At 46.9% G+C, this 12206-nt stretch overlaps 1 protein-coding gene across 7 annotated transcripts in view; it reads right to left on the bottom strand.

Annotated features, from left to right (window-relative positions):
* Positions 1–7184: 7184 nt before the first annotated feature.
* Positions 7185–12206, bottom strand: part of Susd6 (sushi domain containing 6) — a 95840-nt gene continuing 90818 nt past the window's right edge. For all 7 annotated transcript variants that reach the window (XM_004837318.4, XM_021247218.2, XM_087195318.1 and 4 more), the window contains one exon: positions 7185–11163. In XM_004837318.4, the coding sequence (XP_004837375.1) occupies positions 11138–11163 (26 nt within the window). In that variant the 3' untranslated portion in view covers positions 7185–11137. The remainder of the gene's footprint in view (positions 11164–12206) is intronic.

The following is a 12206-nucleotide window of genomic DNA, read 5'->3' as shown; positions in this document are numbered from 1 at the left end:
AGGTCATCTGAGTCTCCGCTGAGAATGCCTCTTGGAACTTGCCCAAGGAGTCATCCTGGTGTATGCTTCCAGCACCCCCACCAGCCTCCCAGTGAACAACAGGCAACAGGCACTCAGGATATTGGAAGGAAGCTGCGTTGGAGGAAAGGATGGAAAGCCAAGTGAAGAGTGGACTTGCTGAGGGTGTGGGACACATACTAAGCCTCGACAAGTGGCCTAGAGTTTCAGCCCAGCTCTGCCTCTAACTGGCCCTGTGGCTGTGGACAGTCAGCAGGTAGCCATGCACCTCAGGGTTCTCTGTCAAAGTGGACATTTTACAAATGATGACTGAGGGTTTGTGATTGTCTTACCTGCTCTGAACACTCAAGGGGAATCAGGTGCATTCCGAGGAAGAAAATGAAGTCCTGAAAGGCACTGGAGAGAGCTAGCCATCGGCTGGGGTGCTGTGGTTTCGGCCAGTTGCTTTTGTTCTTGCATCATGAGAAAACCTACATGGTGTGGGCAGTGTTCTTTGAAGCGGATATTAAAACATTGTCCTATGAGATAGTCATGGCTGAATCCCAGTCTCCATCATTTCAGAGCTGTGTGACCTCATGATGCAGCTGTGCTTCACAATTTTGAGCCTGTTTCTTCATCTGCAAAGCTGGAGTTAGTCATGACATCCACAGTGTAGCTGCCAGGACTAGAGGAGTTACCGCAGGCCAGCGGCTAGGGGCACGCCTGGTACCTACCACTCAGATGTGATGCTGTCAACTCCCTTGGTGTTGGCTTCCCTAAAAGCATCCACATCATGTCTCCCTGAGATCCTGTTCACCTGTCTCTCCTGCCCACCGAATGGCCTGCAGCACCTACTGCTGCTACAGCATCTCCCAGGAGTAGCAAAATCCTGTCCTTATTTTAGGTCAGCTTCACTGCCTTCTTCCCCAAGCTCTTAGTGTTTTGGGAGCCATCACTACAATTCTTCGTCTCCTCCCTGCTCCAAGATTCTGCTCTCTCCAGGAATATCATCCAAAGTGCTACTGCTGTGAACTCAAACACTCCATGACAGGGAAGTCTGAGTGGCTTGGAGTCTCCCTTCCTTCTTCTTCCCTTCCTCACCCAAGCAACCCCCATTCACATATCTTGTTAAGCTTTGGTGATGTCGCATTTTCTAAAGCCAAACCAACCTCAGCTAATTTTCCCAAGAAGCTTTCTCAAGACAATATCAATGTTTTCTTAACAGCCAAGACCAAAACCTACTTTCCCTTTGCCAAGTAGAAATGAAAATCTGTCGGAAAAACTTGGTTAGTGATCAGAAACCGACTTAAGACAGAGGGCTAACAGCTTCCTGATTCTTGGAAGCTCCCCCGCATCAGGAATCGAACTCAGGACCTTGTGCTTGCCAGATAGGCGTGGAGCCACTGAGCTACATCCCCAGCCCTGGAAGCTTGTAAGTTTTGCACAGACACACACAAGTCACTGAAGCTACTGGGAAGACCTAGTGGTAAGGTGTGAGTGGGGGTTGTGCACTTTGTTTTTTTGTTTTGTTTTGATTTTGGTACCAGGGATTGAACTCGGGACCTTGCACTTGGAAGGCAGGCGGCACCACTGAGCTAAATCCCTAGCCCATGTGTGTGCACTTTGAACTAGGAAGGAAAATTACTCTTTTCATTTTCCATCTCAAACTTGGACTTCTTCATGATACTCAAAATACCTTCTTTATGAAAAGAAACGAAACATTTAAAAAACTTCATGAAAGGCCAAGGATTTAGCTCAGTGGTTCCACCGCCTGCCTCGAAAGCACAAGGTCCCAAGTTCGATCCCCAGTACCAAAAAAAAAAAAACTTCATGAGACATGAAAAAAAAGTTAATTAAAACAATACTGGTATGATTTTTAAAATTACAATTCCCAGTGCTGGTGAGGTTGTGAGAAAATGAAGACTCTGCCCATGACAGCACATTTAAAAAATCTCAGTGGAGGTGGCCATCTGAGTGTCAGGGAAGGAGGAAAGGGGGCGCAAAAGCACCAAGAAGTTGATGTAACTGCTCAACAGACATGTGAAATGCACTGAGACATATCCAGTCATTAAGATGCATCTCTTTTGATCCAGCAGTTTCATTTCTAGCACTTTATTCTAATAATTTAAAAGAATTTTTTGATAACTCAAAGTCCCAATTGCCAGTATTACATACAGCATTAAAAATGATGTGGTTTGGGAGGTCTGATTCTTTTAAGTTCTTTATAGATTCGAGATAGTAGACCTTTGTCTGAGGAACAGCAGGTGAAGATTTTTTCCCACATTGTGGGCTGTCTCTTCACTCTGTTGGTGATTTCTCTTGCTGTGCAGAAGCTTTTTTTTTTGGTACTGGGGATTGAACTCGGGACCTTGAGCTTACGAGGCAGGTGCCAGAACCAGTAACTAAATCCCTGGCCCCAGAAGCTTTTTAACAAGAAGAGATCGCACTTGTTGATTGTTTGTGTTAGTTCATGGGCAACTGAGGTTCATAAAATCTTTTCCTACACCGATGTCTTCAAGAGTTTTACCTAACCTCTGTTCCAGCCAATTCAGTGATTCTGTTTTAATATTTAGATCTTTAATCCATTTCTATTTTAGTTTAGTGCATGGTGAGAGATATAGGTCTAGTTTTAATCTTTGGCAAGTTGAAACCCAACTTTTCCAGCACCATTTATTAAAGAGGCTATCTTTCCTCCAGTGAGGGTGTTTGGCTCCTTTGTCAAAGTTGAGGTGGCCGAGTGTGTCTGGAGTTGTTTCCGCATCTTCTAATCTGTTCCACTGGTCCTCAGGTCTGTTTCTTTGCCAGTACCATGATGTTTTTATCACAGTAGCTTTGTAGTATAGTTTCAAGTTGGGGGTTGTGATACCCCCTGCCATGTCTCTGTGACCTAGAATTGCTTTTGGTATTCTGGGTCTCTTCTTGTTCCAAATGAATTTTTGGATTGTTTTCTCAAGGTCCGTGAAGTATGGTGCTGGAATTTCAATTGAGATTGCACTGAATCTATATAGCAGTTTTGGAAGTATGGCCATTTTCACTCTATTAATCCTTCCTACCCAGGAGCAAGGGATGTCTTTCCATTTTCTGATATCATCTTCAATAGCTCTTTTCAGAGTGCTATAGTTTTCAGAGAAGAGGTCTTTGATTTCTTTTGTTAGGTTGATTCCTAGGTATTTCAGTTTTTTGGATGCTATTGTGAAAGGAATTATTTGCCCTATTTCTGTCTCAGTGAGTCTGTTGTTTGTGTAGAGGAAAGCTATTGATTTTTGTGTGTTGACCTTATATCCAGCTACTCTACTGAATTTAGTTATTAAGTCTAGAAGACTTTTGGAGGAGTTCTTGAGGTCTTCTATATAGGGTATCATGTCATCTGCAAATAATGACAATTTGACTTCTTCATTTCCTATCTTTATCCCTTTTATTTCTTTCTCTTGTCTAATTGCCATGGCTAATGTTTCCAAAACTATATTGAACAAGCATGGTGATAGTGGACATCCTTGTCTTGTTCCTGATTTTAGTGTGAAGGATTTCAGTTTTTGACCATTTAGTATGCTATTGGCTATGGGTTTTTCATAGGTGGCTTTTATCAGATTGAGGTAGAGACCATCTATTCCTATTTTTTGTAGGGTTTTTGTCATAAATGCGTGTTGGATTTTTTGAAATGCTTTTTCTGCATCTATTGAGATGATCATATGGTTTTTGTCCTTGGCTCTATTGATATAGTGTATTACATTGATTGATTTGCATATGTTGAACCATCCCTGCATCCCTGGGATGAATCCCACTTGGTCAGGGTATATGATCTTCTTGATGATCTTCTTCATTCTATTTGCCAGTATCTTATTAAGGATTTTTGCATCTATGTTCATTAGTGAGATTGGCCTATAGTTCTCTTTTTCAGTTGGGTCTTTCTCTGCTTTGGGGATCAAGGTGATGCTTGCTTCCAGGAATGAATTTGGGAGTATTGCTTCCCTTTCAATTTCATGGAAGAGTTTAAACAGTAGTGGCAGTAGTTCCTCTCTAAATGTCTTGTAGAATTCTGCAATGAAGCCATCCCAAAAATGGGCATCTGAAATGAACAGACATTTCTCAAAGAAGTAGAAATAGCAAACATACATATGAAAAAGTGTTCAACATCACTGCTCATTCATGAGATGCAAATAAAAACAATGCTGAGATTCTACCTCACTCCAGAAAGAATGGCTGCTGTCATGAAATCAACCAATAAGAAATGCTGGCGGGGCTGTGGGGAAAGAGGAACCCTGCTCCACTGCTGGTGGGAGGGTAGACTGGTGCAAGCACTGTGGAAATCAGTATGGAGATACCTCAAAGAACTAGGACTGGAAGTCCCATTTGACCCAGCTATTCCCCTGCTGGGTATCTTCCCCAAAGAATTAAAAGAATCATCCACGGTGATATATGTGTACCCATGTTCATAGCAGCACAATCTGTAATAGCTAAAACTTAGACGCAGCCCAATTGCCCATCAACTGGAGACTGGATAAAGAAAATGTGGTTTTTTAATAAAATGGAGTACTACTCAGCCATAAAAAATGAGAAATTAAGAGACATTTATAGCTAAATGGATGCACACTGAGGCTATACTCTTTAAGTGAAATAAATAGGACACACATGTGTAAATACCAAATAGTTTCTCCACTGTGAGAAATTGAAAGTGTAAATAAGGACTAAAAGGTATAATAAGTAGATAATGTGAAATAGGAAGAGGCAAAGGGGAAGGAGATGTGGGAGGGGTAGGGGAAAGGAAAGCAGGGAATGGAATTAACATGAGAAAATGAAAAAATGGAAACAAAGTCTTTGTAAATAGCAAGGGGTGGAGGGGTTGAAGGGAGGGCAGGGGAAGGGGGAAAAATAAGAACCAAGAGAGATTATGTAAAGGTGCAAATTTCCAATGATGAATGTCATTATATTGTACACCTAAAATGTACCAATATAAAATTTTAAAAATGATGTAGTTGATTACTTTATAAGATTGTAATACACTGCAAAGGTTGTAAAATGTACACAAAATATTATTAGAAAGTGATCTTTTATAAGAAGGAAACACGGGCATAGAAAACTGTCCATACATTACCGACAGGAGGTGCGCTATGGTGATTTTAATTTTCCTTCTAGATTATCTAGGATGAGCATGTATCACTTCTGAGTATTTAAGGGTATCTTATGTAGCCTAGGAAAGACCCATCTTCGAGAGTTACGACGTCTGTTGTCCTCTGCAGGTCTGCACTTTCCAGGCTCGCAGGTGGGGTTTGGCAGCAGGGCAGGAGTCCTCTCTACCCACATGGTTTACACCTGAGCCACAACTTCAGGCAGGCCCCCATCCCACTGGCACTGTAGGTTTTGAGGGCTTTGTTACCTTTGCCCGACCTCAGCTGTCAAGATGGAAGTCAAAAGCACCACAGATGACCCGTGCTGACAGCCTGTTTCCCTGTCTTCTCACCTGTATAGGGCTAGCATTCCCTACCTCTGTCAGCACGTTTCCAGTGTCAGGAGGCTCATCTGTCACCAAAATAGTCTGTTGAGGTCTACTGCTTTGAGATCTTGGTTTTTTGTTTCGTTGTTTTTCTTTCCCCTGGTACTGTGGTTTGAACCCAGGGCTTGTGCACTGAGATACATCCCCAGCCCTTTAATTTTTTGAGACAGGGTCTCCCAAAGTTGCTAAATTGCCCACGTTGGGCTCCCTCAGCCTCCTAGAGTGCTGGTACTGTAGACACTGGGCTATGCCCCATTTTTAAAAGAGATTATCATCCTGGTGGAAGGCATACCATTTCCTTGCCCTAAAATTAGAGTTCTCTACTTGAAGCTTGCTGGTTAGCAGACTCAAAGGCAAGAATGGGGGTTGTGCCATCTGGAAGGCCCGTGTGAGGAAGGCCAGAGAGGCAAGCAGTGTCGTCCCAGTGGAACCACCTAGGTTTGAATGGGATCCTGGCTCAACCACAAGAAAGCTGTTTCGCCTCTCTGTACCTGTTTCATTGTATTTGGTGCATGGCCACAGGCAACAAGGGCACCTGTGGAGCTGCTGCATGGATGCAACAAGTTTATGCACGAAGGGCTTAGAGCTGTGCCCGGTCCGCAGTAAGTACTTAGTAAGATCAGCTATTGTTATAGCTGATTTAGAAGTTGGTAAAGAGCTCAGTGAATGTTAGGTCTCTCCCATTCACCCTTACCACTGATAGCAGTGATGCTTGTGCAGACCCCAGATACCTTTTTCCACCCACCCATTGATGCCGTTAATAAATATCCCCTGAATCCACCAACTTCTCTTCATCTCTGCCACCACCCTAGCAGAAACCACTCAGACAGGGCCAGTGACTCACTGGTCTCTGATCCTGTATAATATGCCTTATACCTATAAGCCCATTCTTCATAAGCAGACAGAAAGAACGCTTTCTCCCTCCAAACTGCCTGTATCTTCCTAAGCCCTGTCACTGAAAACCACTATGGTGCTACTTACTGCCTTCAGGGCACAGCACCAACTTGCCTGCTTGACTGCTGAGGCCCCTCGCTCCAATCCAGCGACAGCGAGCCTTTTAGTTGTATGCTTGCTTAGGGTTCCCCACCACTGCTCTAGTCCCTGCATTCCTCCCTGGCTCATTCTGAGCTGCTTTCCCCTTAACCCTGCTGAGTACTTTCAGTACTGGGGATTGAACCCAGGGCCTTCACATTGAGCTAAATCCCTTTTTCAAATTTTTTATCTTGAGAGGGGGTCTTGTTAAGTCACTAAATTGGCCTGACTGGGCTCAAACTTGTGATCCTCCTGCCTCAGCCTCCCAGAGTGCTGGCATTACAAGTATGCACTTAACTACCAGACCTCACTCCTGGTTTAAGCTGAATGTGTTTTCTGCTCCCTTTGCATCTATTGAAGGGTAGCATCCTGTCACTTGCCTTGCTTACTGGCCCTTCATGTTCCAGCTTCAAAGCCTTTCATCCCAGAAACCTCTGCCTGCCCCTGCACCTCACCCATCCCCATGGACAGTCACCGAGCCTCTGCACTTGTCTACCCTCCCAGCACATCTGACCTTCCAGGTAGGCCCACCACAGTCTACTGGCACTACAGAATCGCACCTTGAGCACAGGGGCTGCACTCAGAGCTCCTGAACAAGAGGAAAGGAATTTTCTTCAATCCGGGGTTCCTGCAAAAATGTTCGGAAAGGATCACATCTGCCACATTCGTAAGAATTTTTTATTATTATTATTTAGAAATGCAGTTATATACATAGAACAATTAAAATTAAATTAAACTTTGTACAAATATTAAAATACTATCTTCACACCCACTGCAATGTACAGGATACCAAAAAATATATATATAAAATAAAATAAAGCAAACCCAAACTGATTTGAGTGACATCCTGCACAGTCAATTAAGCGTGTGTTGTTATAAACCATTACACGAGTACCATTCTGCAGAAGATCCCCTAGTGGTGTGACAACCTTAAGCCAGGCCAGGTGTGGGTGCTGCCACGCAACCCGATGATCTCTCCTCCCTGCTCGGCAATCCAATCCCAGTGCTTTTGCCACTGCATCTCCTCCACTAACCGGGCTGCTTGGCAGAAGGCTCAAACACTGGTGGTTTTGTTCAAAATTCTACTAGGGTTTCCAGGAAATTAAGAGACACTTCCCAGCAAAGCTAGGCCTGCCACCTTTCCCTCTCCAGGGAACTAGCTTCTCCAAGATTCAGCCCAAGCATCTGCCTAGCGAAATATTCTCCAAGCCCTGCAGGAGACCCAGCTGGCCCCGCGAGAGTGCTCCCAGCTCGCTATCCTTGGCAAGCACATCTGGACTTACTGTAACTGTGACGGCTGTATGCCACTTCCTTTCTAGCCCCTTTTTGCTCTTTGAGGAGGGAAGGGAAAGGCGAGGGGGAAGCAAGGATCAAGAAATGTTTGCAGCATATTCCATTCTCTATGCAAGAACGTTCCCACAAATGGAGGCAACAATGTTATGCAGTAATCAAGTGGTTTGGGAAGAAAGGGGCCAGGAGCCATCTATCCGTGTGTGGCTACTCACGAAGCAGGAAAAATATACCTTTGTCTGTCTTGCTGCCTGGCTTCTCCACAGAATTTTAAAGCTGGGGATGGGAGGAGGAGGGCAAGATGAATGGGGAAGATAATATTGCAAATGGAGTGCTTGTAGAATGTACACTGAAATGTCTTATAAAACCAAACAAACTCACACAGTGGCCAGGACTCAGCCATTTCACAGTTCACACCCAGTGAAACAAAGCACATAAAATACAGAAATGGCAAAAGACAAAGCCGACCTGCTAAACTAAGGCATGGGAGAGGTGGACATGTTAAGTGACTTTTACCATATTCTGGCCCTTCGAAGTTGCTAGAATGTCACCAGGATAAAAAACCTGCATTGAGCCAGCTCAAGTGTAGAAAAAAAAATTTTTAAAAAGAGGAAAAAGGAAAACAATGCTTTCTAAAAAGTCCTTTGGTGCTGACCACTTCTGCACAGGTTTTCTGCAGGACAGGCATCCCTTGGAGGTGAGCCCAGGCAAGCAGGGCTGTGGCTACAGCTCCTTCCCACCAGCGGCAGGCTTTGGGCAGGCTCCTTCCTAACAGCCTGCCACTCGGCCTCTGCCCCGTCTCTAGCCAGGCCTCACGTCAAGGCAGCTGGGGAGTCCCCAATCCCTCTGCAAGGGACAAAACTCAGAAGCCCCAGGAAGAGCGGCATGTGGCCAAAAATGAAGAAATTGCCTTGCGGGAAAGAGAACTGTGAAAGAAGCCAACTCAGACATCAGCATCAATGTGAGCCGAGCCCCAAGCACCTGTACACCCAGGAGCCTCGGAAAGGGCCTCCTCTAAGTCAGACAAGAGGGGTGGTGCGCTTGTTCCAACTTCTTACTTTCCTGACAGGCAGGCCTGGGCTTGTGAGGCCCAGAGCAGTGTTAATGAGCAGTGAGATGGAAGGAGGTATCAGGTCAATAAACCAGAAATAAAAAGTGCAACCTCTGAGGGGGCAAAAGCTCAGAGTAACTACACAGAAAAGGGTGGGCTCTTTTATTTAAAAAATATTCTAGAACAGAATTCGGGGGGGGGGTGAAAGCGTGGAAAATAAAAGCTTGAGAGTGAGACTTCAGCCCTGCCTCCCCACTTCTCACATTTCCTTTCTGGAGGAAGTCAGGGCACTGTTGCGCATCAAAGAGGGTCTGCATGTTAATGCAGCTGGAGCCTTAGGACTCCTCTATTAGGTGGCCTGTGCCAGCAACTGCTGAGATGTGTGTCTCATCTCCCTCAGGCTTTAGCCTTTCAATTCTGGCACCTTATCCAACTCATTCCCTACCTCTGACTTTGCTTGCCTGGACTTTCAGCACAACAGATGGGGCTTCTGGGTGGGGGATGTGTGGGAGTGGCCAGCAGGCACAACAGGCACTGCCCTTACCCTGAGAGGAAAGAAGATGAGGGGCAGCAGGAGGCCAGGCATGACCAGGGAGTAAAGTGCATTGTAAGAGTGGAGGCAGAGGGGTGGCAGGTTGGGAGAAGCCCATTTCCCCATCTTCAGGCCACCCACGCCTGGGGCTAACCCTGTTAGGTCAGATCCTGAACAGGGCTTTTTATTATTTTTACCACACCAGAGATGCTGAGGAGGAGCAGAGGTGCAGCAGAGTCAGCTTCGAGGTTTCCCAGCCCCAGTGTTTCAGGAAAAAAAAAAAAAAGCCAAAGCAAACATTCCTTAATGCCACGTCTGTCATGTGAAGAAGGTAGCAGCCTGGTGGAGCTTGTCTGCCCAGCCTTCCTATGTTCACCACAGGGCCAAGAGGGGCCCTGGGAGAAGTGCCCAGTGCCGAGTCATCACTACAGCTCCCCTCCAGTGTCCACACCTAGGCTTCAGTCTAAAGGAGCCTGGGAGCCAGGCTGCTGGGCACCCGCTTGCCCACTTCAGCCAGTAAGGCAAGGCGTACTGTGGACCATTTCTCAGCTCCTTCCCCAGAGGGCGGGGAAGACAGGAATGGCTTGTCAGCCATGATGTGTGCAGGGGCACCGGGAAGGGCAGAAGTAGGAAAAGCAGAGGTGCACTAGGCAGCAGGCCACTTCCTGGGCACAGTTACTAAGGCACATGACCGTGGTGAGGAGGATCCTCAGGACCGGGCTGGAGCTGCCTGCAGCTGCCCAGGGACTTGGTCTGTGCCTCTTGGCCTCCTCTCCGTCACCACAAGCCCAGAAAGTGGCAACTTGCCCAGAGTGCCAGTGACCAGATGAGTGTTGGATGGCATTTTAGAAACTCCTGGGATGATGTGCCTCAGGCTCTGTGGGCAGCAGGGAAGCCAGAGCTGCCTGGGCTGAAGCCCAGGAGGCAGCATGCAACTCCCTTTATCCAGGGAACAGAAAAGACCAAAGTCAAGGCGCAATGCTGGAAGCAAGAAGTGAGAGTTTGCATATTAGGAAGACAATCATTACCAGCCACCTTCTTTCCCTCCCTCAGGATCTTCTGGATGCTTCTTGGAAACTCTCACCAGGGCCAGGAGCCTGCACCTGAGCTGAACAGCCAGATGCTAGGATGGCTTTGGGATGATTTTCCAAATTCTCCATTCTCAGCCAAGGAAATGTGCCACCAGTGTCAACCCAGGGACCCACAGCCTGCCCCAATGAAAGCTACTTGTGCCTCAGAGGCTCACTCTTGACTCTGCTCCTGTGAGGGGAGGTGGTGCCAGCTGCAGGCCCAGCCTCTGCATGCAGGGGCAGGAACCACCAAGGCTGTGGACAGCTGCACACCTGCACTGCAGGGAACTGGATGGGCTGAGGGAAGGCACAAGTAAACACAGCGGTGCTCAGCCGAACATGGGCTGTAGGGCTGCCACCAGTGAGCTGGCTGGAAGGGACTGAGAGGCTCGGGGAAAGGAAGAGAGAGTTCGATCCGGCACATTCAAATACATCCCAACAGATGGGAAGGCTGGGCCAGGCAAAGAGCCAGTTGCTCCAGCTGTCCAGGCAGATGGCGGGAATCTTCCTTGAGTTTCCAGTGAGGTGGCCTGCAGGCCCTCAGAGACACTGATACACAGGTGGCAGCTCAGATATCTGGGTGGGGTAGCTGGAGTACAGGGTGCTCAAACCCACAGGGAGTGGGAAGAAGGGCGGAGAAGACCCTCGCAGAGAAGAGAGGCCCATGGCAGCCCTCAGGCTTCTTTCAGCAGCGGGATATCTGTGGGAAGACAGGAGGGCAAGCACAGCGGTTACCCAGAGGGGCCTCCCCACAGCACTCTTGACCCTGCAATAGGCCCTAGTGTAGAAAAACAAAATGCCCACACCTACATGTTTAGGGAGTCAAAAATCCCCTGCCCCCTTTTAGGCCTTTCTAGCTCTCTCCCCTCTGTGTGCTAAGATCTGAACACTCAGCCTGGTATTCAAACCTTTTCTGGCCCCACCAGCACAAACCCTCTCTCTTTTTACTCTGCTGGTCTAGCCACTTCCATTTATCTCCTAACCACTCCCGAATGAGGCCACAAAGCCTTGTTTAAGTCCCACCTTCTCCTCAAAGCCATCTGCCAGCTGTGTGACAATGGATGAATCACTTCCGTTCTCTGGGTTTTAGTCTTCTCATATGTCAGTGGGGGGTGGAGGTAGGGTTAGACACATGTTCCTGACTTCCTCTCAAGTCCCAGTAAGCTCAGGCATGGCCTGCAACAAACTCACTAAATCACCTGTATTGCTTTCTGAGCCCCTTATTTCAATGTGAACTCTACAATTCCTGCTTCCACTACAGGATTTCTCTACTATGGGTCCCATCATCATTTCCAACTGACAGTCCGTGCAGCAGATAGCACCCTTCCTTTCTCTTCGCGTCACTCCTGAAACCTCCTTCAGCTCCAACACAGGCTGGGCTGTAAAAGATGCTTGGTCATTCCAAGGAACAAAGCAAGGCAGCCCAGGAAGAGCAGGGCACATTCCTAGCCCCTTACAGAATATGAGGGCTACTATTTGCTCCTAGACGTATCTTAAAACACATGGCACTAACAGTCCAGGGGTCACTGGTTTCCACACCCAACCTGAGGCAACTAATCAGTGGTCCCCTGCCATCTCTCTAGCCAACTGAGAAAAAAGAGGGCAAATCATGATCTGTATTTACGAATTTCCAACTTTTAGACATTCACTGTGCACCCAGCATACCCAGGAGGCAGAAGTTCCTTCTGAGGCTTTTAGGGAGGCTCTAAGTGCAGAAGGCATTACTGTCAAAAGGGAAGCTTC

This window comes from Heterocephalus glaber, unplaced genomic scaffold (genome assembly GCF_053883595.1).
Source record: "Heterocephalus glaber isolate CG9 unplaced genomic scaffold, H.glaber_assembly_v1.0 deba00001608, whole genome shotgun sequence".
Lineage (NCBI taxonomy): Eukaryota > Metazoa > Chordata > Mammalia > Rodentia > Bathyergidae > Heterocephalus > Heterocephalus glaber.
The sequence above is the reverse complement of the archived record's forward strand: the minus strand, read 5'-3'. Positions and strand labels throughout refer to the sequence as shown.